Source organism: Egretta garzetta, unplaced genomic scaffold, assembly GCF_000687185.1.
Source record: "Egretta garzetta isolate BGI_Z169 unplaced genomic scaffold, ASM68718v1 scaffold279, whole genome shotgun sequence".
NCBI lineage: Eukaryota > Metazoa > Chordata > Aves > Pelecaniformes > Ardeidae > Egretta > Egretta garzetta.
Genome location: NW_009260844.1, coordinates 233,075 through 233,369, shown reverse-complemented (window position 1 = coordinate 233,369; position 295 = coordinate 233,075). Strand labels below are relative to the sequence as shown.

The 295-nt window shown below is 64.1% G+C and overlaps 1 protein-coding gene across 1 annotated transcript in view; it reads left to right on the top strand.

The window, feature by feature from the left end:
• Positions 1–246: 246 nt before the first annotated feature.
• The window catches only part of LOC104133698 (proteasome maturation protein), a 10,410-nt gene continuing 10,361 nt past the window's right edge, over positions 247–295 (top strand). The window contains exon 1 of the mRNA XM_035902560.1: positions 247–289. Within this exon, the coding sequence (XP_035758453.1) occupies positions 247–289 (43 nt within the window). The remainder of the gene's footprint in view (positions 290–295) is intronic.

Here is a 295-nt window from a genome sequence, read left to right as displayed (position 1 = left end):
CCTCAGAAAGCATGGCTGCCTCGTTTCGCTACCTCAGGCTGTCAGTGCTGTGACGCTGTTGGGGTCACCCAAGCTCTCTGCTTTTGCTGCGTGTGGCCCACCGGGAAAGGATGGGTTTGACCGTGAGAAAGGACCCCCGACCTGGCACCACAACATGGCCGCCCCAGCCTACTGCGGAAAGCCATTGGTTCAACCCAGCTCCCGCTCGGGGCAAGGGCGGTGCCAGAACAGCCGGGTTTGGCCGGCATGCGGGAGCAGTGCGGTCAGCCGCGAGCAACAGCCCTGGCAGGCAAGC